General features: G+C 52.0%; 2 protein-coding genes, 4 long non-coding RNA genes and 1 other non-coding gene across 7 annotated transcripts in view; 3 read left to right on the top strand and 4 right to left on the bottom strand.

The window, feature by feature from the left end:
• Positions 1-6,502, top strand: part of TCF3 (transcription factor 3) — a 35,119-nt gene extending 28,617 nt beyond the window's left edge. Inside the window, 3 exon segments of the mRNA XM_028519759.2 lie at positions 3,191-3,326; positions 3,490-3,725; positions 6,357-6,502. Of these exon segments, the coding sequence (XP_028375560.1) occupies positions 3,191-3,326; positions 3,490-3,725; positions 6,357-6,499 (515 nt within the window). The 3' untranslated portion in view covers positions 6,500-6,502.
• On the bottom strand, positions 1-14,980 carry LOC118501982. Its single transcript, XR_004904647.1, has 3 exons — positions 14,446-14,980; positions 6,857-6,859; positions 1-94 (listed from the first exon to the last, which is right to left on the bottom strand). It is a non-coding gene; the product is annotated as an uncharacterized LOC118501982 (long non-coding RNA).
• Positions 11,015-11,895, bottom strand: LOC118501981. Its single transcript, XR_004904646.1, has 2 exons — positions 11,688-11,895; positions 11,015-11,132 (listed from the first exon to the last, which is right to left on the bottom strand). It is a non-coding gene; the product is annotated as an uncharacterized LOC118501981 (long non-coding RNA).
• An 82-nt stretch (positions 14,981-15,062) lies between the features above and the next one.
• LOC114503093 (cytochrome b-c1 complex subunit 10) lies at positions 15,063-17,479 on the top strand. Its single transcript, XM_028520481.2, has 3 exons — positions 15,063-15,220; positions 16,547-16,688; positions 17,327-17,479. The coding sequence occupies exons 1-2, from the start codon at positions 15,171-15,173 to the stop codon at positions 16,665-16,667; spliced, it is 171 nt and encodes a 56-aa protein (XP_028376282.1). The 5' UTR covers positions 15,063-15,170; the 3' UTR covers positions 16,668-16,688; positions 17,327-17,479.
• Positions 17,480-18,269: 790 nt separating this feature from the next.
• Positions 18,270-23,302, bottom strand: LOC118501980. The gene is made up of 2 exons (XR_004904645.1): positions 22,486-23,302; positions 18,270-18,508 (listed from the first exon to the last, which is right to left on the bottom strand). It is a non-coding gene; the product is annotated as an uncharacterized LOC118501980 (long non-coding RNA).
• Positions 20,663-22,479, bottom strand: LOC118501983. Its single transcript, XR_004904648.1, has 2 exons — positions 22,264-22,479; positions 20,663-22,076 (listed from the first exon to the last, which is right to left on the bottom strand). It is a non-coding gene; the product is annotated as an uncharacterized LOC118501983 (long non-coding RNA).
• On the top strand, positions 20,810-20,942 carry LOC114504400. The gene has a single exon (XR_003685174.1). It is a non-coding gene; the product is annotated as a small nucleolar RNA SNORA8 (small nucleolar RNA).
• Positions 23,303-23,320: the final 18 nt, after the last annotated feature.

Below are 23,320 nucleotides of genomic sequence, written 5' to 3'. Positions count from 1 at the left end.
TGCCAGTACTGTGCCTGGGCAGAGTGGCCAGCACCTCCAAGTCACCTGTACTCTGGCCCCTCCTCTGGGGCTCGGTCACTGGGCACCACTTCTTCTGGAAAACAGGAACAACCGGGCTTATGACACAGTAGAACGGCCAGGGTGGGCTGTTTACTCACTAATAGGATGGGGCTTGGGACAGACCCCTCTCCGTTCCAGTTGAGGAAACTGAGGCACAGTGGGAACTGGGGAAGCCCTACAAGCATGGGTGGTGGCCAGGCAGGTGTGGTTACTGTCACAGGCACCTAGAGTCTTAGAGGGGCTGGCAAAGTCACCAGTCATCTCTTTCCAGAAGCAAGGTGGAGCTGGCAGCCTTCGGTCTTGGCATTGGTGCAAGTGGTGTTGTAGCCACCCGGACTCCTGTGTTTTATTCAGTCGTTTGACAGTTCAGTGAACTGAAGTTGCCCAGCAGAGTGTGTGCAGTCCCACGTGTGTGCCTGGTGGTTCTCCAGGCTCCATAGAATCCAGCAGAGAAAGCACCACCCTCCCACTGGGGGGCAGGGACAGGTGTGAGAAAGTAGGGAGGGGAGGGGATGCAGAGGGATTATAGTCTTAAAGATAGTTGGGATTAAAGGATTGTAACATGCGGAGCAGAGCCAGGGAGAAGCAACATTAGAAGGAGAGGGGACCCCATGCAAAGGTCCTCGGACAGGACCAGGCCTGGAGCAGAGTGAGTGAGGGGAGAAGGTGAGGGCAGGTAGGGGAAAGTCATGCAAGGCCTGTAGGCCACACAGAAGTGTTGAACTTTTACCCTGAGGAAGGTTGGATCCCTGAAGAATTACGGGCAGAGGAGGGACAGGACCAGGACCAGGTACCATCTAGTGGCTTTGGGGAGGACAAGCTAGGGAAAGACAAAGGCAGGACCTGACCCGGCTGCTTGTTGGTGCCCTTTGATGGCTGCTGCTGTATAGGGATGACAGTGGGAGCCGGGGACTGGGGCAGACGGTACCCTCTGGTCCCAGATGGGTAGTGAGGGCAGATGCTGGGCCTGGCCAGGGCACAGTGGGTGGGTTTTGGACATTCTGAAGGCAGAGCTCACAGCACCTGCTGATGTGGAGGTGATGATGAAATTTGAGCCTGGAGTTCACAGTGAGGCCTGAGTGTCGTCGCACTTGCTGGAGTTCAGAGGCAAAGGAGCCTGGGTGGGGCACTAGGCAGTGCACGGACAAAACCGAGATCAGGCCAGACTGGGACAGGCAGCTGTGGAGGGTGAAGGAGGAGGGACTGTGTCAGATGCCAAAGTGAGGACCCAGGCTACACTGACTGGGGGTCACAATGACCTGGGCAGGGGCAACACCAGTGGAGTGCTGGGACGTTACTGTCCAGGAAGCAGGAGTGGGAGAGGGTGAGGTCAAGAGGGTTTCTTTAAAGACTGAGGTGACATGTTTGAAGGTGTTGGGACCAGCAGGGGGAGGCCATTGGTGAGCAGGACAGCTGTCCCCTTGGCAGGTGGTCTTGTGGCAGGGCTCACAAGCACACACCAGGGATCATGGCCTTGGGTCTCATCATGGCCAGTCCCCAGATCAGTTAATGCCAACCCTGCTACATACAGCAAGGGAGGTTGAGGCCCAGAGAGGGCCCAGGGACTCCTCAGCAAGCAGTGGTTGAGCCTCGCCTCCACCTACCCACCCCTACATCAACCTTGTGAAAAATCACATCAGGTGACAATAATGTGATGTTGGTACATGACAAGGCTGCTTAATTTACCAAGCACCCTGGGAATCCACCATGCAACCCCAGTTAGACCAGACTCTCTCATACCTGCCTGGGGACCCTTTCCATCCTGCCCCCACTCCCACCCCCAAAAGCTAGCTGACTTTTAGAAAGAAGTCATTGCTTTTGTGTCCTTAATTTTGTCACTCCACACCCAGAGTCTCACCCAGAGGGCATCAGACAATATCTGGAACCATCTGTGGTTCTCGTGACTGAGGGTGCTCCTGGCATTGAGTGGGTGGGGCCAGGGATGCCACTCATCATCCCGCAGTGCTGAGGAGGAACCCTGGGCTTTTATCTGTAGGTTCTTCGCCTCTCCTCCCTTCTCTCCCCTTCAGTTCATTCATTGAAGAACCCTGGACTATTTCCTGTGGTTGGCATTTTGCCATTTGGTCCTTCCATGTACTTGAATTCAGTGTAACTGTTTCCCCTGAAACCATGTATTTTGTTTGTATGGTTTCTGGACTTTCAGACATCAACATCCTGCCAGTGTTCTGCATCTGTTTGCTTGCTCGTGCTGACTGTCAGGTCTGCCGCCGTACAGGTGGCTGAGGACAGGCCCAGAGCCTATCTAGGACATTAAGTCGCTTGCCGCTCTGCTTCCACCAGATGTTTTCTGGAATGTGTTTCCTGGTGCATGTGTACAAGAACTTTCCAGGTGTGGCTCCAAGTTGTGGAATTTCTGGGTACACATGTGTCTGTCCACCTGTTCCAGACAACACCCAGCTGTTGCCCAGAATGGTCACACCACCATGCTGTGTCACAGGCAGTACTTAGAACTGTCAGGTCACTCCACTCAGCTGACTTTCTGGGTGTGACGTGTAGCCCAGTGGTCCTCATTTGGAATTTCACAATGGTCTCTAATGGTGCAGATTTCCATAGAGCCTTGCCTGCTTCCATGCCTAGGCAATACCTGTTTGGTGCTTTGCCTGTTTTCCTACTGAGCCGTCTGTCCTTTTCTTACTGATTTGTAGGAGTCCTTGACATATTGTGGAGACCCAGCCTTTGTTGGTTTGTATGTGACGAGTACCTTGTATCCTGTGGCATATCTTACTTTCTTTGGTATCCTAGTGATCAGAAATTTTCAGTTATGATACAGTCAGGTTTATCGATTTCCTTGGAGAACAGCTCTTTAGTATTTTATAAAATAGTTCCCTGCCCCTATGCAGCATTGGAATTCCCCCACACTTCCTTCTAAAGGGTCCACCTTCGGACCTTTCCCATTGCAGACCTCTGTCTGTAATTATGTGCCTGTGTGTAAGGCAGGTGGTTTGTGCAACCCCCCCCTCCCCACACACACACACACACACACACACACACACTCTGCAAATAAAGGCCTGGTTATCCCAGGAGAACTTCTACACCTCATGAGAGGGTCAAAAGGGATTTGTCGAGTGGCCTTGAAAGTGGCTATACCCTAACCCCCAGCCTGTTTCAGGACTTGGTCACAGGGCCGCCACCTCAGGCACCGGCGAGATCAAGCGGGAGGAGAAAGAGGATGAGGAGAATGTGTCGGTGGCCGACAACTCCGAGGAGGAGAAGAAGGAGCTAAAGGCCCCCCGGATCCGGACCAGGTGCCAGCCCCTTCTCGGCCCCTGCCCCACCCATCAGGACACAAGCACACGCACACAGTGCTCACACCAGTGGCGCTCACACCGCGAGGCATCCGGCGGGCCCTGCGCCTGTTCCCCGCCTCACTGTCTCCCTCTGGCCCCCCGGCCCCCCCCACTCCCATAGCCCGGACGAGGACGAGGACGACCTTCTCCCCCCAGAGCAGAAGGCTGAGCGGGAGAAGGAGCGCCGGGTGGCCAATAACGCTCGGGAGCGACTGCGGGTCCGAGACATCAATGAGGCCTTTAAGGAGCTGGGGCGCATGTGCCAGCTGCACCTCAACAGTGAGAAGCCCCAGACCAAACTGCTCATCCTGCACCAGGCCGTGTCGGTCATCCTGAACCTGGAGCAGCAGGTGCGAGGTCAGTGGGGGCGCCGCTCCCCTCCCATTGCCTCTGGCCCCCCCCCCGCCCCCGCTCTCTCCTCCCCCTTCCTGGAGCCCGCCTCCCCTGCAGCGACTGGTCTCCTCTCAGTGACCATCTCCCTACAGTGACCATGCCTTACGGTGACCATGCTCTCCCCAGTCATTGTCTCCCCCAAAGTGGCTCCCCCTCTCCCCACAGTGACGGTCCTCCCATTCTGTACCGTCTGCTCTCTGCCTGGCCCCAGTGTCCCCTCTGGAATGGGAGGATGAGACTCTGGACCCCTAGCCCTACAGACCTGGGCACTTGGGCTCCAAACACCATCCTGGGCCCTCGGGACCCCTGCTCACCCCTTCCGTTCCAGGAAGCCCAGAGCCTGGCCAGCAAGTGCCAGTGTCTCTTGGGTCCCAGAGGCTGTCACTGTCACTCTGAGCAGACACCTTGTGGGACCCTATTAACCCCCATCCGCAAGGGGGTTCACCCCCCTTTCCCAGGGCTGAGTGAGAATCTAAAAGCCTCCCCCAGGTGACCCCCTTCTCCCCCAAATCAGCTGCTTCCTTAACTCCTCCCCATCCTGCACACCCGTTAACCCTTTTTCTCCTGCAGCACTGTCGCTTGTACTGGAGCTGGGGCTCTGGCCCGCCCTGCACTGTCCCCCTCAGCTCTCAGGTTTCCGCATCTGCACTTGGTGTGAGCTTCATGCCGTGTCCCCGCGTCCGCCTCTCTGCTCTCTGACTCTTGCGCTCTTCCCCCACCCAGCCTGTCCGTCTCTGCTTCCACCGGCAGCCCCTCCTTACCTCGCACTTGCTGCCCGAGTACTGGATGGCTGGTGGCAACCTCAGGCCCTTTTCCTCCGCAAAGCCCCCCAGTGGAGACCTGAGGGAAGAAAGGGGACTGAGGAACACCAGCCTCCGGACCAGGCTGTCAGTTTGGTCTGCGCGCTTGTCCTGGGCTCCGGGGCCAGCAGGCAGGGTGAGGGCAACAGCCCCCCCAGCACAGGAGCAGGACAGGGCACCAGGGGTCCGGGTTCCTGGGTCTCAGGCATATGCTACATCTCAGGCCTTCACTCATTTTTATTTTATCATCACAACTGGGAGTGGCAGGTGTCCTGATTTCGATTAGCCTCTGTCCTCCTGAAAAAGAAACAGGCAGAGTAAGGTCATTTATCCAAAGCCACATGGCCATGCAGCTACTAGGGACTGGGCTGGGTGTGGGCCGGGCGGGCAGGTGTCTGGGCCCCAGTTCTAGATTCTTGTGTGGGAAGATGGGCTCAACTCAGCGCCCAGCACACACAGTGCTCCATAAATTGGAGCTACCACTGCAGTCCTAAAAGCAGAAGCCCCAGGCCCAGGGGGCTAACTCCTAGTCCCGAGGTGGAGCCTCTGGGCAGGACTCACGGTGGGCACTCCAGGCCCAGCTGTTGGGCAGCCAGAGTCCAGTGTGGGGGTCTTGGGGAGTATGAGCTGGTTGTCTCTTTGTGGGATGGACTGAGTTTTCTGGACCATTCCTCAGCCCCAGGGGTCTCCCCAGGCTTTGCCTGCTGAGCCAGCCTCCTCAGTCCCTACCACCCTGGCTGACCAACCCAGGCAGGCCCAGCTCTCCCTCACCCAGCAGGTGACTGCTCTGAATGGGGAAGGTCGTCACCCCAGGAGGGGCACCAGGCCTCCCCTGCCTTCCTGACCAGTCCTGGGGCATGTGGGTTGGGCAAGGGATAGATGGAAATCAAGGCCCACCTCCATTTCTATGAAATGTCCTGGTGACAGTTGGGCCTTGACCAAGGGACATGACACAGCCTTGCCTAGAACGTGCCATTAGCACGCTGTCTGTAGTTTCTGGTCCAGGAGCACATTTTCATGGGCCTGGGCATGTACACACCAGGCACACGCACCCATGCCATGGTGCCGACCCATACATGCAAGCCACGGACCGGCCCCTGTGCTGTAGCACCCACACTCACACACAGCCACCAGGGGCCCTCCCCACAACCCTGGCCCTGCCCACCACCTGCCCATTTCTCGGGGGGGGGGGGGGCACCCCCTGCACATAACTAACAGAGGCCCTGGTGCTGTGACCCAGCAGTACGGAGGAGGTGCTGTCCCTGGAGGAGAAAGACCTGAGGGACCGGGAGAGGCGTATGGCCAATAACGCGCGGGAGCGGGTGCGTGTGCGGGACATTAACGAGGCCTTCCGGGAGCTGGGGCGCATGTGCCAGATGCACCTCAAGTCGGACAAGGCGCAGACCAAACTGCTCATCCTGCAGCAGGCCGTGCAGGTCATCCTGGGCCTGGAGCAGCAGGTGCGAGGTAGGCGCCCAGGCCAGGAGTCCCTACCCTGTCCCCTTCCTGACTGCATGCCGATGGTGCTTCACTGGAAATGGGTGTGCACTAGCTCCTGGGCTCTGTCTGTGTCTCCGACTCTGACATCCCCCAGGTCACCCAGCCTATTCTTTCCAACCCCCCAGCCCTGCACAGCCTCCTCAGGGAATGGGAAGACAAGTTAAGAAATGCAGGCAGCAACACACGTGGGGGCCCTCGCCTTCCTCTGGCGCTCTGCCACACTCCCCACACCCTGCCACCTCACGTTCTCCCTCTCTGCGGACCGTCTCCCACAGTACTCTCCCTCTGCCACCAGAACGTAACCTGAACCCCAAAGCAGCCTGCTTGAAGCGACGAGAAGAGGAGAAGGTGTCAGGTGTGGTCGGAGACCCCCAGATGGTGCTTTCGGCCACCCACCCGGGCCTGAGCGAGGCCCACAACCCTGCTGGTCATATGTGAGAGGTACGCCGCCGTGAGATAAGCTGATCGACCTCAGTCTAACCTGGAATGGTCACACAAGGTATCAGGTCCATCCGCAGTGTGGGCCGGCCAGTCCACACCTCACACATGCCTGTGATCGGTGTTGCGCCAACACCAACCTAAGGAGGCTTCAAGTGATGGGAGCCCTGGAGGTGACAACTGGGTCTAGGAGCCTCCCAGGGACCCTGCTGTATCCACCCCCAGGCCTCAGCCACCGCTGTGCCCTGGGACTTGCCTGATGGATCCTGAAACTGCATCTTGGCCTTGCTACCCAAGCCCTGGCCAAAAGAAGCTTTCTCTCTCTCTCTCTCTCTCTCTCTCTCTCTCTCCCTGCACCCTCTCTCTCTCTCTTTTCTCTCTCTCTCTCTCTTTTTTTTTTTTTGGTAAAAACTGGAAAGCAAACAAAATATACAATACACTTCGTCAGAAAAGAAAAAAATGCCTTAAGTATAAAACATGGGAAAGTTGAAACATATCACTCGCTGGAGAGAGACGCTGTGAAAAACTGGCTTGTTCTTCAAAAGCCACCAGCAAATTGTGCCTATGCCTGATATTTTTTTTAAGGAAAATAAAAATGCTAGTTATGAGATTTTTTTTTAATGTAGAAGAAAATTAGCAAGGAGGATGCCTTTGTTTTTTTTTAAGCTTTTTTTGCATATGTTTTGTAAGCAACAAATGTTTTTGTATAAAAGTTTCATGTCTCTTGCTATTTCTGCTGCTGTTTCTAGAACTGAGCATTGCATTTCACGATCAAACAGATTAAAAGTTGTATTAAAAAGACCCCACTGTAACCCTGAGGTCCCCACCCCTGCACCAGGAGCCCAGCCATGGGACACAGGGAGAGCAGGGTTGGATGGGTCTCATTTGGTTTTTGAGATGTTGGGGTTTTGTTTTCTTGCTTTGGGGTAAAGTGGTGGTTGGGCTTTCCCCTGATGGGGGCCTGTCCACCCCATCTTCTCTCCCTCCAACAGAGAGGGACACTCTAGGCTCTCAGGCGGGGCAGAGGCTCAACCGAGGCACAGCCCTCCCAGGTGACAAGGCCAAGTGTCCTCCAGAAGTCATTCTGGTTCCCCAGGTACTTCCCAGCAGCCTGAAGGTTCCACATCCCTCCTTGGGACCCCAAGGCTGCTCTCCCTGGAGCCCACAGAACTCTCCAAAATGGGGGCTTTTATTGTGACCCAGTTTCCAGGGCATGAAGACTGCACTGCTGTAGCACAATGCTGTGGGGTCTCCCTGGACTCCTCGTCCTTCACTCCTTTGACCTGGCAACCCAAGAGCCTATCTTTGCATTCTGGCTACAGGGCTGTAGCTTGAGGCCAGCACAGAAAACTGCTAGCACCAGGTGGCTGTCCTGGTGTGGACAGAGCAGGGAGAAGGGACAGGATTGCTGTGCACAGAAAAGCCCCCAGGTTGTGCATTTGCCCAAATTACTACCCAACTGCAAAAGCAGGAGGGTGGGTCTCCCTCAGGCCTCCCCAAGTCCCCTTTGGTTTCACTTGTGTCATGGGTCACCAGGAGGACCACCTTGTCCTAGGCTGCCCAGGACTATCCAGGTTTACACTAATCATCTGTATTTTTGGACCCCCTGTAGTTTCCCTGGAAACTGCAGCGGTTGGTCACCCTACATGTCACCCAGGTGCAGGCTCAGGCTGGCTGGGGTCTAGGTTTCCTTACCTTTATGCCCCTGCCCCACCCATAGAAGCCTTAAGGACCCCCAGCCTGGCTGCATTCATCCCACCAACATCCCAGTGGGATGCTGGGGAGGGGAATTCACTTCCCAAGTTCCAGGGCTACCTGACTCCTCCCCCCACAAATGACTAGAACTCCTGAAGGCTAGGCAGCAAAGTGCCCTTCCGGAAGCTCAAAAGCACCCCACAAGCCAGCACCAGGCAAGACGACCAGGCTTGGGGCCAGGGCCAACTTCTTGACCCCTGATAATCACCTGGGTCCTCTAGGGTCCTACCTCCAAGACTCATTGGGAGAGTAAGAAATCATCGGCTTGCCTGATCATTCCCTTGGTCTGTTGGGACTTGCGTCTCTTGGGGAACCTGCCTGAGTTTCTCTCTTACTTTGCCCCTTGGTCCAGATAGGCAGGGGCCAAGGACCCTAGTCCCCCCGAGGCCTGCAGGTTTCTGAACTGTGTCTTGCGTACATAATTTGAAGTATAGCCCTGGCTGAGTAGTTCAGTTGATTAGAGTATTATCTCTCGATGCCAAGGTTGTTCAATCCCTGACCAGGGCACATGCAAGAATCAACCAATGAACGCATAAATGAGTGGAACTACTAATCAATGTTTCTCTTCCTTCCTCCTTCCTCCTTTCTCTCAAACCAGTTTTTTAAAAAGAGTAATTTATGTAACATGAAACTAACCCAGCAGGGGAAGAAGTAGCACGGGGGAGGGGGAACCACACTTAAGAGAGATTGTGCTCCGAGTGCCTCAGGATCACTGGTGGTTTGTTTTTTTGTTTGTTTTTAATTTTTTAAGAAAATTTTATACAAGTGCCCACACAGCTGGCTGGATTCTTTCGAAATTTTAAATAAGCCCCTTTGGAGTTAATATGGAGACCCGTCCTGTACATAACAGCACTGTAGCAATAAATGTAACATATGGCAATGCTCAGCTGTCCACCGATCTCTCAGTGGCTGTGTTCTTAGCAATGGGGCGGGGAGGGGCGGAGTTAAAAAAGGTGGCACCCTGAACTTGGGGCCCCTGGTCCTGAATACGAGGGAACAGCTTGTTGAGTGACCTGGGCTTGTGCCCTGTAAAGATGGTACTGGGGGTGCGGGGCTCCTCAGGATGCCCAGGTTTCAGGGGTATGAGTGTCCTGGGGCAGTCCTAATGAAGCGCCACACGTGGTGGGGGGCAGCTTAAACCCACTGGGATTAATTCTCACATCCTGGAGGACTGAAGTCCAAGGTCAAGGTGTTAAGGTGTCAGGTCCATGTTCCCTCCAGAGACTTCAGGCTCTAGGACTCGTGGCCACCTCACCCTGGTCCCTGCCTGTTTTCTCATGGCTTCTCTTTATCCTGTGTGTCTGTGCAATCTCCTCATAACAGAGACACTTGTCACTGCATCAGGACCACCCAACTCCTGAATGACTTCATCTTAATGACATTTGCAAAGATCCTCTTTCCAAATAATGTCCTGTTCACTGGTACCTGTTCACTGGTTCACAGGGGTCAGGAAGGAGCATGTTCTTTGGGAGAGGCACGTAATTCAGCCACCACAAGGATCTGACTGGGGTGGGCAGAGTTAGGTCAGCAGAGCCTATGGCTGGCCCGCAAAGAACCACAGCCACTCCTAACACCAAACCCACACCTGACGTGGGCACCTGTACTCGAAATAAGGGCTCCTGCTGGTCTGGGACTGGGATTGGCTCCCACAGAAGCTGCTTCCAGAGATGCTGCCTATTAATTTTTAAAATTAATGGTGTGACATACCAAACCCCATGGAATTGTGCACATTAAATGGGTAAACAGCACTGTCGGAATTAACACCTCAACAGAGATGTTTAAAGAAAGATAACATCTTAGCCTTTGGGGATGTGGCTTTGGGGATTGAGTGCCAGCCTGTGAACCAAAAGGTTGCCTTTTCAGTTCCTGATCAAGGCACATGCCTGGGTTGGAGGCCAGGTCTTCAGTTGGGGGCACATGAGAGGCAACTGATGAATACGTCGGTGTTTCCCTCCTTCCCTTCCCCTCTCTAAAAATGTCTTAAAATAAAATAAAAAAAAAAAAAACCTCTTAAAGGTGCCCAGCCTTGGCCAGTGTGACAGTTGGAGCGTCATCCAGTGCACAGGACTGCAGGTTGGATTCCCAGTCGGGACACATGCCTGAGTTGTGGGGGCCACCAAACTGGGTGTGGGGGGCAGTCAGTGTTCCTCTCTCACATCCATGTTTCATTCTCCCACCCCGGAGTCCTCCCCCTCCCTGCTTGCTTTTGTCCTAAAAGCAATGAAAAATGTCCTCTGGTGAGGGAAAAAAGGTGCCTAAATGCTCACCAAGTGAGGCACCCCCTCTGTCCCAGCAGGGGTTGGCTCTCTGGAAATTTCTGGAAGTAGGGCCTGCTAGACAGCTCAGAGAAATCCTGTGGGCAGTGGACGTGGCACGGGGAAGCAAAATGATGGGTGTGTCACCATCTTGATAGTGGTGATGTCGGCGCAGCTCTCCAGGGCAGCTGCATGCCTCCGCCCAGGCCTCAGGGCAGCCCTCCTGGCTCTGAGAAGATGGCTACGTAGGGCCTCAGCCTGATGAGAACCTGCTGAGTCTGGCCTCCTGAAGCAGCCCTGACACCCTGGGGCCAGGGAGGGAAAGGACGTGCCAGATTAAGAGGGGGAGACCCACTCCACACCACAGTGGGTGTCATCAGAAGTCATACAGTGCAGCAGCTGGTGATGGTGGCACCCAGAACCTATGAACAAGGCCTTACAGGTAGGCCTGGGAAATGTGTGGGTTCAGTTCCAGACCACCACAATAAAGCAAGCTGTAATTCTGCTAGTGGAAGTCTGGTCTTCCGTTTGTAAAAATTGCAACACCCGAGGCCTAAACGATGCTGGGTCTGGTGGCCACGTGCCCCTTCTGAGACGCAGGAGAAGCCTCTGCCCTGCTGTGTCTTCTGGGAGACTGAGAAGGCACATCATGTGACCATCACTGAGAGGAGAAGAGCGCTGCAGATTACCTAATTAAGGCCAAGGAGTGCATGAGAGCCCTGGGATTTAAAATATAAAATGCACCTTGGCTGGTGTGGCTCATCAGGTTGAGTGCTGGCCTGTGAACCAAAGGGGCACAAACCTGGGTTGTGAGCCAGGCCCCCATAGGGGGCATGTGAGATGCAACCACACATTGATGTTTCTCTCCCTTTCTATCTCCCTTCCCTTCTCTCTCAAAATAAAATCTTTTAAAAAAATAATAGTGGTTTAAAAAATATGAAATTGTCTGCTCTGTGAATGAATAATTCTTGAAGAATGAAGATGATTTCCCAGAGGAAACTGAAGAAACAAAAACTTATGGCCCAGGAGTAAATTCAACATAAAATAAATGCAATAAAAGTAAAAAAAGAATGATCATTTAATAATTTGGGAGTTCTTTGGTAAGCTTTGATAAATGGGAAAAGTATTTATAATTCAGTTTAAAAAGGAAAAGGAAAACCCCGTCAAAAAAAAATCACCTAACGTCTGTGTGGTACAATGAAGTGAGGACTGCCTGCGTTAGAACATAGGCTTTGCAGACATAAGCAAGGGCAGGCTCTGAGATGAGGTCATTTTACATTCTCTGGGTGGGCTCTCAATCAATGCCAGTGTGCCTGTAAGAGAGAAGAGGAGAAACACAGGCACAGGAGAGAGAGAAGCCGTGGAACAAAGGAGGCAGAGACTGTGGTCATGTTGCCACAAGCCCAAGGACACTGGAACCCCCCAGAAGCTGGGAAAGAGGAAGGATCTTTCCCTGGGGCTTCCGGCAGGAGCGCATCCCTATGACACCTTGATCTAGAACTTCTGGTTCCAGAACTCGGAAAGATTACATACTTTCCTGTTGTTTTATGCCGGCTGGTGAGTGGTCAGCTGACATGGCAGCCGTGGGAAACCATATAGTAAGATACAGTGAGTGTCCTCTTTAAAGTAGTAAGACATGCAAATGCCACAGGAGTCTCATGTGACTGGTGGATGGGTGTAACTATTTCAGGAAATAGTGGTGGCACACCTGAAACTAGTGGTATGTTATATGTCAATTATACATCAATTTTTTTAAAAAGAGTTTGGCTCTCCGACTGGTGTAGCTCGGTTGGTTGTGCATTGTCTTGCAAAGTGAAAGGTCGTCGGTTCAATTCCCGGTCAGGGCACATGCAGGTTTGGTCCCTGATTGGCATGTAGGAGAAGCAACTCAATCAATGTTTCTCTCCCTCTCTCTCTCCCTTCCCCTCTCTCTAAAAATAAATAAAATCTTTTGTTTTTAAAGTTTGGCAGTTTCTTCAACAGTTAAACCTATGCTTTCCTATGAGACAGCCCCTCCAGTCCCAGGCACCACCCCAGAGAAACCAAGACACACATTTGATGTGGACATGACCATCCACTGCAGCTTCATTTGTAATAGAAAAACCCGGGAACAACCAGCATGTCTTTCAACGGGTGAGTGAACACACAGGTCCACACATAGCAAGGAGTACAACTCAGCAACAGAAGGATGACAGACACAACGACTGGATGACTCTGAGAATACTTATGCTCTGTGGAAGAGGCCAGATACCAAAGAGAACAAACTATATGATTCCCTTTCTGGAAAAGTCTAGAAAATGCAAACTAATTGATAGCAGCGGAGAGCAGATGAGTGATGGCTGGCTGGGAGGGGGTGGGGAGGCATTCATCATATCAGTGGTGGTGATGGATTCAGAGACATGCACATGTCCTAATACCAACCTGTGTGTTTTAAATATATGCATTTGTGTATGTCAAATATATGTCAATAAAGTTGTAGAAATTTCAAAAGAATCAATCCACAGATGAAATGGACAAACACAGTGTGTCCATCCAGGCCCTAGAATTTTAGGTGTGAAAAGGGGTGAGGCACCTATAATAACCATGTGTGGTACCAGGTGGGTACCAGACTTATGGGGGTATCATTTTGTAAGTCATATAAATGTCTAACTACTATGCTGCACATGTGAAACTAATACAATGTTGAATATCAACTGGAGCTGAAAAAGGAGTGAAGCACTGACATTTGCTATGATGTGAATGAACCCTGAAAACATGATACTCACTGAGAAGCCGGGTAAACAAGGCCGCAGGGTGATTCTGTGTGTGGAATGTCCAGAACAGGCAAGTCCACAGAGACAGGAAGTGGATTTGTGGCTGGGAGGGGCTGGGGAGTGGCTGTTGATGGGGATAGGGCTTATTTTAGGAGAGATGAAAATGTGGCATTAGATAGAGGTGGTGGTTACACAACCTGGTGAGTGCACTAAATGCCACTGCACTGTATGTTTTAATGGATAATTTCATGTTATGTGAATTTTCTTCTCAGACAAGAAAAGGAGTTCAGTTTTCCCCAGAGGGGCAGACAGGAACACACAGGGAATCCAGGAGGCCTCTCAGCAGAGGTTCAGGAGAGTGGGAGGGAGCCCAGCAGTTCTTGCTACCCAGCATCTCCTCTGGTCACAGAATCCTGGTTATTCTCTTTTGGGGATCCGCTTCTTTCCATATCAGCCTATGCAGCATATGTCCTCATATGAGAAGAGCCAATTCTGCCCTGTTTCCCAAGCAGGCTCACAAGAACCAGCCTTGGGTCATCGTCTGCAATTACTGAGAAAAAGGTTCCATCTTCCTGCAGGAGCTGCTGGAATATGAACCCAGAGCTTGCAGGTGACGCTGCCCAGAAAGAGTTTGCCAGAGAATGCGGGTGATACAGGAAAAAGCTGAGAGATTCCCGGTGATATCGCCAGACTGCTGGATCCAGCCACCTCTGAGGTTATATAATGCGCCATAAAACTTCTTTTACCCTCGTTTTTTGTTCTAGCTGGAATACATTATGCAGAAGAAGCAATGGTGGCAAGGCTTCAGGAACCGCTGAAACCAAGACCTGCAGCCCCAGGCCTCCATGCCCGCGTTTGCTCACCTTTTCAGGCAGCTCCTCTCCTCCTCTTTCAACAGTCATCATAACGGCCTCTACTGCCCACTTTTTAAGTTCCCATCAAGGACGGAGACTTTTTCAGGTCCTATCTTATACTAAACTACTAGACTCAAAAACTCTTGAGCAACTGAAATGAATGAGAAACCAGACCATAGTCACTACATACTTCTGCTGGCTCCCAGTCCGGGGCCGGGAGCCGCGGGCAGGTCGAAACCTGCAGCTCCTGCAGGCAGAGGGTTGAGTGCTCTGGGAGTAGATCCAAGGAGGCAAGGCTGGGCGGCACACCCACAGCGTCCGGGACTTACCTCTGGGCCTGCTGCCTCCTACGCAGGGACCTAGCGAGCCTGGGCGGCGGTCAGCCAGGGGAGGGTGGGCCAGTCCGGGCAGCGCATCATCTATCAGGGGACTCGGTGTCCTCGGAGTCCAGAGCTGGCCGCCCTCCGCCGCCGGGAGAAGGAAGCACCGCACTCGCTGAAGGAAGCGTGCAGAAAATTCCAACAGACAGTAGCGAGGAGCAAACAGGTTCAGAGAAGCCCTGCCCTTTGTCCAAGACCCCATTAAGAAAGGGTCGGTGACAGACGACAGCTCCACTCCCTTAGAAGTGAATTTACATCATACCCTACACCTTGAGCGACTCTGGGCAAGTCTCCTCCTCTCCTGGCCTCAGTTTCGTTAATTGTAAATGAAATTCTGGCACGTAGTAAAAACACGAAGCCACCAGACAAATGTCGCGGGCCGATCTTAGTTACTAGTGGCCGCACAGCTGGGGCCGCTATGACAGCTGATACAAGACTGCACTACAAGACTTGGGTCACGTGCTTATAAGTCCGCCCACATTTGCCCCAGTCCACACGTCATCCACCCCGCCCCGGAAATGACTGTTACTGTGTTCCGGGTCTGCGCGCGCAGTGGCCGGGTCCAGATTTCCCGTTGTCTGTGGGCCTGGGGCGGGGCCTCTTTGCGCGCCTACGTAGTAGTACGTCCCATGCGGGCGGAACAGGGGTCACCCTGAGCTGCGGACTGCGTCGCGATGCTGAGCAAGTTTCTGGGCCCACGCTACCTTCAACTGGCCAAGAACTGGTGAGGTGGCGGCCTCTGCCCTCCGCACCCCGCGCCAGCCCTCCCGGATCCGCGCCGCCGTTGTGCAGCCCATATCAGTGCGCGCACCGCCGCCCCCAGACCACAAATAGTGCCGGGCCACAGATGGAGAAACTGAGGCACAGAGAGGCGGAGCGGCCTGGCTCGGCAAACATACACTCAGGCTCCTGGTTCCATGGCCGAACCTCTCTGAGCCTCAGTTTACCCATTTCTAACTGGGGGCCGCGACGGTGCCCGCCCGGGAGGCACCCACCCTGTCCCTGCCCAGCACCCTTGGCTCAACCATTCGGGCCTGAAAACTGACCCTGTATGTTCCCGGCTTTGCTTTTAACTTTTTAAATGGTCTTGAACAGGAATCGTGAAGCCTACGGCTGCACCTTTTACTGTCCCCATGTGGGAGGCTGACGGAATTGGGGTGACCGCGTGAGGTGCTAAGAAAGAGGGGAATGCATTTGGTAGTCGTGTCCGCGAACCCAGGCGGGAGGGAGGAGTGCGAGCTGCCTCTGGGTAATGGCTCTGGCAGGGACTTTCAGGTGGACACTGATAGTGGTGACTGACAGCTAGAGTGGCCAGGGTTGCACGGTGAAGGTTGTCCCTGGTTCCACCGGCGCCCATTCAGTCCCTCTGCCTGTTGGCTCGGACTTCCGCAGGCTCAGTTAGTCCATTCTCATCTGGGCTTGGTCAGAGCAGCGACAACCTCAACCAGGCTTTCAATTAACAAGCACTTACCGAGCACTCGCTGTGTGCCGGCACCTAGCACTGTTGAGTGCCGGAGACACAGTGACAGATGGAACCTTGGTGACTGATGTTCTAGTCAGCGGACAACAGAAAGTAAACAAATGAGATCTATAGTATAAGACTGTGTGTCCTCAGGGGAGTGAATCAGTCTCCCTCCCAGGTCTCATCTGGAAAACAGAGACCCTGACACTCATGCCTCCTTCAGTTCTAGGCAGTTGCAGGGGTCAGCCAGTCACTGTAAACTGTATATGTGGTGCCTGCACGCACGCATTAGCTGTTGGCTGTGGCAGTTACAAGCTTGGGTTGTTTGTTTTCGTATTAGTAGCAAATCCCTCCGATGAAACCTTAGGCAGGCCACAATATGAAAGCAGATAGGAGTAGCATCACTTTAGGGTCTTCTGCCTGTGCCTACCTGCAGGATCATCAGCAGGGTGTGCCCACATGTTGGCCAAGGGGCCAGTACATGGTGGGTGCCTGATAGTACCGTAGCTAGGGATGGAGGGAGGGACCAGCATGTGCTACCAGGTGGATGAGCCCCAGCAGGGCCTGACCCCTGCTGTCCTCTCACAGGATTCCCACAGCGGGCATGTGGGGCGCCGTGGGCACCGTGGGGCTAGTGTGGGCCACCGACTGGCGGCTGATTCTGGACTGGGTGCCCTACATCAATGGCAAGTTTAAGAAGGATGCCTAGTTAAACCGACCCTCCTCACTGGTAAGTTTAGTGATTGTTGGCAGGTGATATGCTTCCACAAGGTGGGTTCCCACACTTCCAGGACTGGGGCTGCAGGGCTGGAAGGCTCACCTGGACTATTCACCCTGCAGAATCTCTCTGCGGCCAGAACTCTGGGGTAGGCTCTCCAGGTACCTCCCTGCCCATCGGCACAGAGCTGCCAGCTGGCAGCCTCAGTTTGTGGGACGGTGGAGTGGGCACTGCTCCTGGAGACTGACCATGCACCCTGCTTGCCCAGCCCTGGGCAGAACAGAGGAAAGCCCAGTTTACAGATGGGGACAGTGAAGGTTCGCCCACAGCCACTGTCTTTCCTGGATGGGCTGCTCTGAGCAGGAATGAGCCCTCCAACTTATCCATTAGTCCCTAGCATGACCACAATAGACTGCCCACGTTGTCTGTGTTATTAACTCACTGCCCACATGACAGTTCAGAGTGGGCATGGCTGCACCCCACATCACAGATGAGACCCTGGCCGTGCAGCGCTTATGTGGCACAGCTACATCTGGTTTTGGAACCTCGCTGCAGCATCCGTGCCCTTCTCACCGCTCAGTGCCTCTTCTCCCACAAGAATAGGAGGGAGCCTGGAGCCTTCTGCTCACCCTGCCATGTTCCCCCTTCAGGTGACTGGAGGTGCCTCTCAGCACCTGCTACGTCTGGAACAGCCCCAGCCCTCTGCATGGATCACAAGGAGATTCACAGCACTACTTGGGACTTTCTGTGTTTTTGAAAATAACTTTGATGTGTGACTACATTAAACCTTGCTCTGAAACCTGCCCTGCCTGGATGTGGTGATGCTAGAGGCTTGATAACCTTGGTAACTTGGTGGCTTGGATGACCCAGGGGTCTTTTCAGCTCCAAAATTTTGCAAATCTAGGAATTTCCCAATGCGTGGCAGAGATTGGTTATTTTAAGGTGTTTAATGGATAATATCTGAAAAGTGTGTTTATCTATTGCTACCTTACAAAATTACCCCATGACAAACATTCATCATTTTCAGTTTCTGTAGGCAAGCATTTTGGAGTAACAGGTGGATGGTCCTTGCTTGGGGTCCTTGCAGTCAAGCTGCTGGCTGGAGCTGCCTCATCTGAAGGAGAGGAGCCATTTCCAGGATGGCTTCCTCATACGGCTGTTCACGTGAGGCCTCAGCTTCTCTCCACGTGGCCTGTCCACAGTGCCATCTGAGCGTCCTCACAGTGTGGCTGCTGGCCTGCCCCACCCCCCAGCAAGTGACTCCAGAGAGAACAGGCAGAAGCCACATGTCTTTTATGATCTACCTTCAGAAGTCTCACTCATCCCTCTCTTTGATTCTCAGTGCACATTCCATTTGTTAGGATCACGTCTCTTAGTCCAGCCCACACTCCAGGGAAGGAGAATTAGGCTCTGTGTTTTGAAAGGAGGAATATCAGAACTTAGAGACACGTTAGACCATCACATGAAGCATACAAAAACAAGTACATAAGGATATGGCACAGTCTATTCCCTTCCTGGTGCCCCTACCCATTTCTTTCCAACTCTTGCCAAGTTCTTGAAAATTCTAGAAACTCTGAATGCAGATAGAGCACATTTGTGAAAATAGCTGTTATGTTAGTCTGCGCGGGCTACCATAACAAAACGCCACAGACTGGATGGCTCAAACAACAGAATTTAGGTGTCTAAGGTAGTTTCAAGTTTCTCACAGTTGTGGAGGCTGGAAGTCTGAGATCAAGGTTTTGGCAGGGTTGGTTTCTGTAAGGACCCAATTCCTGGCTTGCAGACAGCTGCCTTCTCACTGTGTCTTCTTTCACAAAGCCTCTCCTTGATGCCTCAGCAGAGTGAGGAAGAGAGTGCAAGTGGGCTCTCTGGTCTCTTAGAACAATACTAATCCTGGGAGACCAGGGCCCCACCCTTCTGATCTCATTTAAGCTCATTACATCCTTAGGGGCTCCATCTCCAGATACAGCCACACACTGGGGCTCAGAATTTCAACGTGAATTTCATTGGGGGACACATTGAATTCATAACTGCCATATACATATTTTTTTAAGATCTTATTTATTTTTAGAGAGAGGGAGAGAAACGTCAATGTGTGGTTGCCTCTTGCGTCCCCAGTAGGGGACGCAAGTCACTCAGTCAACTGAGTCACACCAGCCAGAACAACAGCTGCATATTTTAAACAAGTGGTGGCATTTGCTACACATCTTTCTGCATATACTTTGTTCACCTAAGGCTTATTTCCGAGAGTCCACGCCACTTCAGAAAACAGAATCCTCAGTTTTTAACAGCTGCCTGGTACCAACATTTATTAACCAATGAGGGATGTACATTTCTTCTTGCTTGCCATTATAATAATATTTGTGATGTTCTTTTAGACATATGAATATGTCTGTTCAACACATGGTGAACAGTGAGATAAATGAGTACTTAATGTTAAATTTTTGTTAACAGTATGTAATACGTGCAGGCTAGACAGGGCTGTGCTGAACCATACTGCATCCTGAAGCAAAAGGAAGTGTGCCCTGATTCCTGTGTTTTTATGTATTTTTGCAGTGGTTAATGGTTGTAACAAAAACATCTGAGGAGTGACATCAACATCATGGCAGAGAGAGAACACCCTTTTTTCCCTCTCTTTAAAGTCAGATAACTTTAACTCTACAAAGGACCCTGTTTTGCACACAGATAGGCCTGAGAGATTGCGTATGGGGACATCCTAAGGTGGTGCATCAGAATGAGCAGGGGAGGTGGGACAAGGAAGGAGAAAAACAGGTCCTCAAGTGCAGACCAGTACCTGCCACAGCCCTGCCTACAAGGTAGCAGTGGAGGAGCCAAGCTGCATCCCTCACGCAGCAGCCAGGGGACAAGAGGGGCAGAAGCCACATTCTGGCCCAAGTAGCCAGTGCCTAGTGCAGCTAAACTCTGTGACAGGCAGAGAGTGGCAGAGCAGTGCTGCAAGCTGTGGCCACAACTAGCAAGGAGGCAAAATAGAAGACTGGGACCCGCCCCCATTGCCCACCCAGGCAGCAGATCCCAGTAGAGACAGGACATTGTAGAGACAGCAGAGGTGAGAGAAAACAAACGAGCTATAGCACCTCATACTGGAAAAGAAGAGACCTCTGCTTATCAACTTGCTGAATTGCTAAGAGCAAAACAGTACCCAAACAAGATACCCTGACCCGTGTGGCTCAGTTGACTGGACGTCATCCTGCAAAGCAAATGGTAACCAGTTCGATTCCTGGTCAGGGTGCCTGCCTGAGTTTAGTCCTTGGTCAGGGTAAGTGCAAAAGGCAAGTGACTGATGTTTCCCTCTTCCTCCCTTCTTGCCCTCTCTCTAATAAAAAATAAATATATAAAATTAAACAAGAGTTTAGTGCCTCAAATGCACAGAGAAACAATCCATCAGGTACCACCAATAACCAAGGATATTACACTCTCCAAACTATACTGCAAAGTCAAAACCATTGAACAGGACAGTATTGGACAGTACTGTTAGGAAAACAAAAGATACAGACCAGTGTTACAGAATTGAGAGTCCAGAAATACACTCACACCTTGGACAACTAATTATTTTTTCTTTTTTAAAAGATTTTATTTATTTTTATAGAGGAAGGAAGGGAGGGAAGGAAACATCAATGTGTGGTTGCCTCTCATGCACCCCCTACTGGGGACCCAGCTGCAACCCAGGCACATGCCCTGCCTAGACTGGGAATCAAACCTGCGACCCCTTGATTTGCAGGCCAGCATTCAATCCACTGAGCCACATCAGCTGGGGCAAATAAAATCTTTAAAAAATAAGAAGATCTGGAGATGGAGACAGACATTCATATATATATATTATATATATACAATCTGAGTTTGCTTCTTTGAAAGTCATAAAAGTGAAATCCTAATACAGGTTTGGGTACAAATAGAATATTTAATCTCGAGCTACTGTAAGTTTTAATACAATTCATTTTCAATATCTCAATATTTTTTTCAACCACTTTAATGTTCTGGGAAAAAGTTAACCATTAAGAAAAATTACATAAAAACACATATAAATGGGGCATGTGTCATTCTGTTTCAGTCTCCAAAATGGCTTGACATGGCACTGTTCAGCCAACCCTGTGCTCACATCAAACTCCAACACTTGCACTGCCTGGCACCTGCACTCAGCAGTTGACTCTTGCTGGGTGTCCAAAGGACAGTGAGATAAGTTCAGTATCTGGCATTGTTGATTTTCTTGGCTTTGTGCATGCTAAACCTGATATTTTTGCTACAGCATAAAAACTTCAACATTTTGTTCACAATGATTTTTTTGCATCTTAAATTCTTAAAATATTGCTTTAATACCATTCATTTTGATGACCAAGGTTATGACACCCCCCGCCCTCTGCCAAATCTGGGCCCCAGGAGAGTGCCTACCTAGCCTTGAATTAGATTGCAAGGACTGTTGCAGTGTCTAAGGACATCTGTAATTGTCACAAGTAGGGGGTGATCCTGGCATGAAGTAGGTGGGGGTAAGGGATACTGCTCAATACCCTATGGTGCCCACGACACCTCCCCACCCCACAAAGAGAAAGACTGGGCCCCGACATAAGTGGTGCTGAGGGGGAGACCCTGCCACAGAAAGTCTTTTTGAAGGTTCCTCATTTGGCACCTTCCAGTTTAATTTCTATTTTTTTCCCTCACAGAGATGGGCAGGAAAGGGTGTCCACTTGGTAACTAAGCCAAGGAACCTGAGAAAAGGGGTTTATTTCAAAGGAGCAAAGGAAGGCCCAGCAAAGGGGAGGGAAGTAGGCAGCCCCATCCCCACTCCCAGTCAGACCACTGTGCCAGCACACAGCCTCTGGACCAGCTACTAGAGGTAAGATCCCAGGGGGCCAGCTTGGGCCAGATTCCCTGAGAAGCAACTGAGGAGAAAGTGGGGGCACATATGGTGTATATTTGACAGTGGTTCTTGAGGTCAAAATCCTGTGACCCAATGCCACACACGCATCAGGATGGTTACTATTAGTAAAAACAAAACCAGAAAACAAGTGCTGGCAGGGATGTGGGGAGAGCCCTCATGCACTGGCACACTGCTGGTGGGAAGGTGAAATGAGGCAGCTGCTGTGGAAAACAGGATGGTGTTTCCTCAAAGCATTAAATATAGGATCACTGTCTGACTCGGCAATTTCATTTCTGGAATTCCATTTCTGTGTATACTCAAAAAACTCAAAGGATTGCAGGGGAGGTAGTCCTGGGGACCCCTGACACAGGGTGGGGTGAGGGTGGGTGTTTGATACTTTTTCATTTAAACATGTTCACATGGTTTCACTGATTACAATTAATGTGTTTGTCTCTGTAATTATATTTCTTCAATTAAGGAATAAAGTCATGCCCCGGCTGGTGGGCTCAGTTGGTTGGAGTGTCATCCTGTAACCAAAATGTCATCACCAGTTCGATTCCTGGTCAGCGCACATGCCTAGATTGTGGGTTCGATCCTCAGTCGAAGTGCCTGTGAAGGCAACCAATCAATACTTCTCTCTCCCTCTCTTGAATGAGAATAAAATAAAGCTTAAAAAAAAAGAAAGAAAAAAGTCATACCTGCTGGAAAATATACCTAGCCAGTTAAGACTCAATGAAAGCCAGAATCCTGGAGCCCTGGGTTTGCAGATAGGAACATAAGGCTTCAAACCAGCTCTGTAATCCGGTGACCACCCATTCAGGGCGCCTGCTTGGCCACTTTGCCCTGCTCACCTGAGGCAGCTGCTGTCTGTGCAGCTGCCCCTTGGGGAACCCAAGAGGGGAAGGGACATAAGAAATCTTGAAAAATTGCACTCACCTGAAGACACCTGCCTACTGTGGGCTTGGGTTTCCTCGCCCAGGACCTGCCTCCAACCAGAGCATGAAATCACGGGGTCTGGGGCTGAAGACACCTGCAGGGGAGAACCAGGTGTGCAGACCACCCCTCTGTCTCCCAGGGTGGAACCTAGGGCCTTACCACCGGCATTCTCTTAACTCACCCAGAAAACAAACATTAGGTCGGGCGGCCAGGAGGTCCAGCCTGCTTACGGTACCGGCCACAACTGTCCACTCATGCAGCAGTCTTAAGTACCTGCCCTGGACCGGCCAGGCTCTGCCCTAGGGGAGCAATGAAACCAGGGGGCAGCGCTACCTGGACCCTCTGGCTGGGAAGAGAAAGGGGTCATATGGGGAGGGACAACAGGAGGGCGAGAGGTTTCTTAGGAAGGTCCTGGACTCCCAGGCGAAAGATGGTGGTTAGACTAAGCTGGACAAGGGAAAAATGAGGCGTATCCCCGGATTCAGAGGAGTCAGAAAAGCATTAGATGGGACCTGGGATATGTAGGCGGGTGGTCACTGGCAGTGGTACCGGATGTGGACGCCGGATTAGAATATGAATGTTGTGAGACTGGGGGTAAGTGGAACACGGGTCCGGCACTGGACGAGCATCTCGGAATCCAAGCGTGGACATGGTGACAGGCTCAGGAGGAAGACCCCCCACGAGACAGGGGGCGACACAGCTAAAGCACGCCAGCGCGGAGCGCGATAGCCTCATGCCACAGCTGGCTAGGCTCCCTGTCCGCGTGCTGATTGGCGGTGTCACTGCGGGGCGGGACCTGCGTGGCGCCTGCGCAGTACGCGGCCCCGCGCGCGGG

Source organism: Phyllostomus discolor, chromosome 8 (genome assembly GCF_004126475.2).
Source record: "Phyllostomus discolor isolate MPI-MPIP mPhyDis1 chromosome 8, mPhyDis1.pri.v3, whole genome shotgun sequence".
In the NCBI taxonomy this organism is placed as follows: domain Eukaryota; kingdom Metazoa; phylum Chordata; class Mammalia; order Chiroptera; family Phyllostomidae; genus Phyllostomus; species Phyllostomus discolor.
The sequence above is the reverse complement of the archived record's forward strand: the minus strand, read 5'-3'. Positions and strand labels throughout refer to the sequence as shown.

Coding starts and splice junctions, on each gene's coding strand:
- LOC114503093 (XM_028520481.2), top strand. CDS start 15,171: ATGCTGAGCAAGTTTCTGGGCCCACGCTACCTTCAACTGGCCAAGAAC. Junction 15,221..16,546: donor CTTCAACTGGCCAAGAACTG/GTGAGGTGGCGG, acceptor GTCCTCTCACAG/GATTCCCACAGCGGGCATGT.